The 6704-nt window shown below is 43.2% G+C and overlaps 1 protein-coding gene across 1 annotated transcript; it reads left to right on the forward strand.

Annotated features, from left to right (window-relative positions):
- The first annotated feature begins 4573 nt into the window (after nt 1–4573).
- Nucleotides 4574–5451, forward strand: KRTAP11-1 (keratin associated protein 11-1). Its single transcript, XM_055417594.2, has one exon. The coding sequence runs from the start codon at nt 4608–4610 to the stop codon at nt 5085–5087; it is 480 nt and encodes a 159-aa protein (XP_055273569.1). The 5' UTR covers nt 4574–4607; the 3' UTR covers nt 5088–5451.
- The last annotated feature ends 1253 nt before the right edge of the window (nt 5452–6704 follow it).

Here is a 6704-nt window from a genome sequence, read left to right on the forward strand (position 1 = left end):
CCAGCAAAGGAGGAAAAAATCTCCCACAATCATGGGATGTATTTATATAGATAACACCAGGCTATGGTAATTTAGGTTTAAAATCTCCTCTGTTTTGGAAACAATTAAATCATACTAAGGATCATGGCATCTGGTCCCATCACTTCATGGGAAATAGATGGGGAAACAGTGGAAACAGTGTCAGACTTTATTTTTTGAGGCTCCAAAATCACTTCGGATGCTGATTGCAGCCATGAAATTAAAAGACTTGCTCCTTGGAAAGGAAAGTTATGACCAGCCTAGATAGCATATTAAAAAGCAGAGACATTACTTTGCCAACCAAGGTCTGTCTAGTCAAGGCTATGGTTTTTCCCGTGGTCATGTATGGATGTGAGAGTTGGACTGTGAAGAAAGCTGATCGCCGAAGAATTGATGCTTTTGAACTGTGGTGTTGGAGAAGACTCTTGAGAGTCCCTTGGAGTGCAAGGAAATCCAACCAGCCCATTCTAAAGGAGATCAATCCTGGGTGTTCTTTGGAAGGGCTGATGCTAAAGCTGAAACTCCAATACTTTGGCCACCTCATGAGACGAGTTGACTCACTGGAAAAGACTCTGATGCTGGGAGGGATTGAGGGTAGGAGGAGACGGGGACAGCAGAGAATGAGATGGCTGGATGGCATCAGCGACTAGATGGACATGAATCTGAGTGAACTCCGGGAGTTGGTGATGGACAGGGAGGCCTGGCATGCTGTGGTTCATGGGTTCGCAAAGAATCGGACACGACTAAGCGACTGAACTGAACTGAACTGAAGGATAATCAGTCTAGTAACACTAGAAAACTGGGCTATGTGCCTTATAGACGGTGCCAATATATAATTTCCCTGGAAGATAAAGATTCTACAGAGCAGACTAAGTCAGATGACCTGAGATATACTGGGCTACATCTCATGGAAGCTCTTAAGTCTTCCTTGTGACTTTGCTAATACTTCTGGCTACATTATTTGTATTTCACCTGTTTTACAAAATTGCTGTTTCTTACACTGCCAAATGTGTGACTGAGGTCTCTGATAAAATAATGTGTAGTTCCATATGAGATCAATGATGGTAACAGTGTAACTCTAGATATGGGAAGAAGTAACAAGAGGGAATATTTTCCTGGACCAAGAGGTTAGTAAGACAGGTGGCCCTGAGAATTTTGGATACTGTTTTATGGTCCTAGTCCAGTAACAGTACATTGAGTGGACTGTCAACAAAATCTTTGCCAAACCTGAGAATGGACATTCTCAGCACCATGGGATAAAATGGTCATGAAATGCCCCCCTCAAAATCATGGTCAAGTTTATGAGCAAAAGGGGGCTCTGCCAACTGAAAACTGACACTTTCCATCAATGTCTACAAAGATTAAATCATGGTCCCTGCAACTGCTGACTTTCAACACCCCTGAAAGAAGTTCAGGGTGAAAATCAGGAATGAGGCATTCTGTGCTCTGGGAAAAACTGGCCAAACTGGCCTTCAGATAGTTAGATCTTTTCAGGAGAAGATTTTATGAGTTCCAATTCTTGCATCTTCTCATACCTAGAGAAACACTGACATCATTAGTGGTGACATCTACTTTGGCTACTAAGGAAATTTTGCAATTAAAAAGTCAAAATAGAGTAGCTATGGTTCAGACATCCTGGGAAATAACTAGGTGACACTGTGGTGTAATTTCAGATTAGACGTTATATTGCTAAACAAAGGGCCGGGGCCTCTCTGTCTCTGTCTGTCTCTCTTCTCTTTGCGTCTTTTGTTTGGGCATGCCCTCACACCTCAAGGATGTATTTTCCTTTGTTTTCTAAATAAGACTGAGCTATAACACTGATCTATCTGAGAGCTGTGACACACCGAGGGCTTTAACATCCATCATTCAAATTTTTGTTGTGATGAGACAGAACCGAGGAAATTACACACTCCCCTGACAATTCTAATGAAGTAAAATTGTCATGAAGTTTAAAGACAGCAGTGCTTGTAACTTACTATTTAAAATTTTATTTATTTTTGTTGTTAATGAATGGAACTGGAATAGACATAAAGACTATAGTCTTTGTGGTGTCATCAATAAAACATTGATTACTTGATTTTTCAAATAAATTTTTGCTTGAACTTTAATGAAGGCATCTCACCAGGTTTGAATATTCCCAGCATAGGTTCACAACACATGGCTCTGCTTTATTCACATCTCAACTTCAGTTCAGTTCAGTTCAGTCGCTCAGTCATGTCCGACTCTCCGCGACCCCATGAATCACAGCACGCCAGGCCTCCCTGTCCATCACCAACTCCCGGAGTTCACTCAAACTCATGTCCACAGAGTCGGTGATGCCATCCAGCCATCTCATTCTGCATCGTCCCCTTCTCCTCCCACCCCCAACCTTTCCCAGCATCAGAGTCTTTTCCAGTGAGTCAACTCGTTGCATACTGTGTGACTTTGGTTAGTCATTAAACCTCCCTGAAATTCAGCTTCTTCATGTGACATGATACCTAGTCCTTAGAGTTGCTGGATATACTCTGTTCTGATGGTGTGTGTGAAATCTCTAACTTAATGCCTGGAAGAACCTCAAAAGTGTTCATTTCCTTTCCTTCTGAAGCTGAAGGAAGATATTTTGCAGAATTTTTTAAAATTACAATTTTTAACTTTTAATGGAAAAGAGGAATCAAGATAGAGCAAAAATTTATGCAAATTCTCTTCCAGAAATGTGGCAATAGGTACTGGAAACTTCTCTTGTGTCACTTTACCACTAACTTCACATTTTCACGTAGTCAGTTGATTAATTTACACAATGGAGTACGTCTCCACAGCTGCCTGTGTACCCATGGCTGGTAGAAGCCTGTAAGCTACACATCCATTTTCAAAGAAGCAAGCTATCTCCTGTGACCAGGAACTTGACCTTCAAATACCAACTGGGACATTCCCTATGGTGGGAAGAGCATAGTCCTAACCTTGTGGAAAGCAGTCATCTCTTTAATTTCTCCCCTACCCGAGTACATGTTGCGAGTCAGTGAGGGAGAGACAGTGTGATTCCTGGGGATTATAATACGTCCCACAGCACAGCATCGTTTTGTTGGGGTGTATTATTAGCCTCCAAATTAGAGCCATGGGGAGCTCCCAACATGGCTTCAGTGGGATGAATAGAGATGAATAAAGCATTCAGCAAAAGGACTTCTGGTGAGATCTAACATAAAGCTGTTTGCTTTGTGCATATTTAAAATGTAGCCTACTGTAGCCCTCAAATACATGTAAATTCATCGTTGTCCCTCTTTCCTACCCCATGTAATCCAGTTTACAAAACGAGTCAGCTCTTACAGCTGTTTTGATGTAGAAATATCACCAACCATTAAAGATGTGCTGAAGTGACTTATTTTTCCAGGGTTGAAATGGTTTTCTACAGATGGATCACAAGGATCAGTCATTTTGGCACTGAGAACTGAATCCATTGTAGCAAAGTGAAATCACGGAGATGGTATCTTTCTATGGTTTCCCCAAGAATAAAAAGAATAATTAAATATTACAGCACACTCTTCACACATCCATTCATCCCCAAATATTGATTAAGGGCCTGTTTCCTCCACTCTCCCCTGAATTTATCCTTCCCGGAGACAATGACCCTGAAAAGCCTTTGGTTTGTCTGTGATACAAGTGCATCCTATCTGTAAGTTTTTGTGTGAAAATAAATGTCTTTTGAATATATTGAGCACCTTGGGAGGAAGACACCTTGCCCTTTCAAATGAACATTATAATAATTTAATAAATTAACTAAACCTGTTCCACTGACACATTGATGAGTCATATGAGTTGCTCTTATCCATTGTTACAAGATTAAACATTTTGGGAATAAAGCTCATTCAATTTATTGAGAAAGAAACTTGGCTACAAATGCAGTCCCACTTAATTGGCTTCTGTTCCAAGTTGCTTAGTTGCTTGGACATAAAGGGTGAGTTCCATTGCCCTCTGAGCTTCCTGGGGGCATCTTGCTCTGATCACCTAATTGATTTTCCAAGCCAGTTTGTACCCTGGATGTATCTTTGTGTCCGTTTTCCTAAGTGTTGTCATTATCATCTTGAAGCATATTCAACAAAATTCCTTGTAGAAGCCCCGTTAGCTATGGAAGAGTGACTGATTAAATTAAGCATATTAAGTACCAACAACAATCCAAACAGGGTGTGGGTGTGTAATGAGTCCTGGTTAGAAGGGAGAGAGTGTGGGATGGTGGTATGTTTGGTGTTACCGTCAGAGGGACACTCATTGTATCCACGCAAGATGAATGACGGATGAATTGTGGGCTGGGATGACCAATAGCTTTGAAGCTGTCAACCCACCTTCTTAATCCTGGAACTAAGTACAGTCCAGAAGCCTTTTGACTTAGTTACCAAACTACTAAACTTTCTTTATGAGGATGAAGGCTTCTCAAGAGACAATTAACCTGGAAATTCACAGGAGGTTCTAAGGCAAGCTGGTGTGAGCCAAAGAAGCCAGGAAGGTCAGGGTGGGAGCCCCACCCACCAGCAAGAATGTATAAAAGCTCAGAAGCCTAAGTGGCATTCACAGCTCGAGAACCAGCCTCAGTGAGTTACCCACATCTCTCCACCGGCACCATGTCCTACAACTGCTCCACAAGGACCTGCTCTTCTAGGCGGATTGGAGGAGAATACACTGTCCCAGTGGCCACAGTTTCTACCCCGGATGCCGACTGCCTGAGTGGCATCTATTTGCCCAGCTCCTTCCAAACGGGCTCCTGGCTCCTGGACCACTGTCAGGAGACCTGCTGTGAGCCCACTGTCTGCCAGTCAACTTGCTACCAGCCAACTCCTTGTGTTTCCAGCCCTGTCCAGGTGACATCTCGGCAAACCACCTGTGTCTCCAGTCCCTATTCGACTACCTGCAGCCGGCCACTCACCTTTGTCTCCAGTGGCTGTCAGCCTCTGAGTGGCATCTCTACTGTGTGCAAGCCAGTGAGAAGCATCTCCACTGTCTGTCAACCGGTGGGAGGAGTCTCCACCATCTGCCAACCTACCTGCGGGGTCTCCAGGACATACCAGCAGTCCTGCGTGTCCAGCTGCAGAAGAATTTGCTAAGTGTTCAGAAGCCCATGAGTGAATCAAGATTCCATGACCTGCCAGATGTGTTTCCAGGATCTTCCGACACACCGCCTGAGTAACTTCATTGCTGACCCCTGTTCTAACTGCCTGATTGCTGGCTGCCAGCCCTGAATAAGCCGCCTTTGGCAATCTAAGATTTGGCTGGCACCAATCTTATTTTAAGGGTTTAATGACTGGTGGCATGTATAGCTCTGGATGTTTCCAGAAATGTACCATGCACGTCCCAGTCTCTAAGGGTTTTGGCATATTTTGACCTTGCTGCTTTGTCTTCTGGCTTCTGCTTTTGTGCCTTGGAAAAGGGAACTTGTCTTGCTCTGTGTTTCTCAATAAAACCTCATTACTTGGCATTGCAAATGTATGTCTCAGTTGAGTTCTTTGTTTGCAAGAATTTTTACTATCAATGAATCATCCTTTGCTGATCAGGGTCCAGGTTTCTTTTCTGAGCCTGGAGCATGGGTTCAGTCATTGTGTTTCATGACAAGCAAGGGATTATCTTTTGCTTTTAGCTTAAAAAGTTGAGTATAATTGCTTTGCAGTGTTGTTTCTTCTGTACAATGATGTACATGAGCTATAAGTATACATATACCTCCTCCCTCCTCAGCTTCCTCACACTCCTGTCATCCCACACCTCTAGGTCATCACGGACTACCGAGGTGAGCTCCCTGTGTTATATAGAAGCTTCCCGCTAGCTATCTCCTTTACATCTGGTAGTGTGTATATGCCAAAGCTACTCTCCCAATTCATCTCACCCTCCACGGATGGACCTAGGGTCAGTTATACATGATGAACTAAGTCAGAAAGATACGTATGAACTCTAGCAACATGGCACTGAAGAGCCTGTTTGCAGGTCAAGAATAGAGATGCAGACATCGAGAATGGACAGCAAAGGATTATCTTATGTTTTACCCATTTGTGGTTTAGTCACTCAGTCGTGTCTGACTCTTTGTAACCCATGGACTGCAGCATGCCAGGCCTCGCTGTATTTCACCATCTCCCAGAGCTTGCTCAAACTCCTGTCTGTCGAGTTGATGATGTCATCCAACCATCTCATCCTTTGTCGTCCCCTTCTCTTCCTGCCTTCAATCTTTTCCAGCATCAGGGTCTTTTCCAGTGAGTCAGCTCTTCACATCAGGTGGCCAAAGCATAGGAGCTTCAGCTTCAGCATCAGTCCTTCCAATGAATATTCAGGATTGATTTCCTTTAGGATTGACTGGTTTGATCTCCTTGCAGTTCAAGGTACTCTCAGGAGTCTTCTCCAACACCACAGTTCAAAAACATCAATTCTTCGACACTCAGCCTTCTTTATGGTCCAGCTCTCACATCCATACATGACTACTGGGAAAACCATACCTGGTTAGAGAGTCTTGACACATGTAGTCAAGTAGAGTAATTAATCCTCTATACTTACCCCCAACTATTTATGGGCTTGCAGAATAATTTTCATGCAGGACAAAGAGAAGTTACGTAGGAAACCAGGTAGTTTGGGGAATTGTACAGTGAAGGGAGTCAGTTAAAGTTTCCGAGTCTTCCTTCAATACAGGACAACAGTGGAAAACTTTGCAAAGGATCCCTCCATGATCAGATGAGATGCAG

This window comes from Moschus berezovskii, chromosome 1 (genome assembly GCF_049115385.1).
Source record: "Moschus berezovskii isolate FMDL1 chromosome 1, NW_MosBer_1.0, whole genome shotgun sequence".
Classification (NCBI taxonomy): Eukaryota; Metazoa; Chordata; class Mammalia; order Artiodactyla; family Moschidae; genus Moschus; species Moschus berezovskii.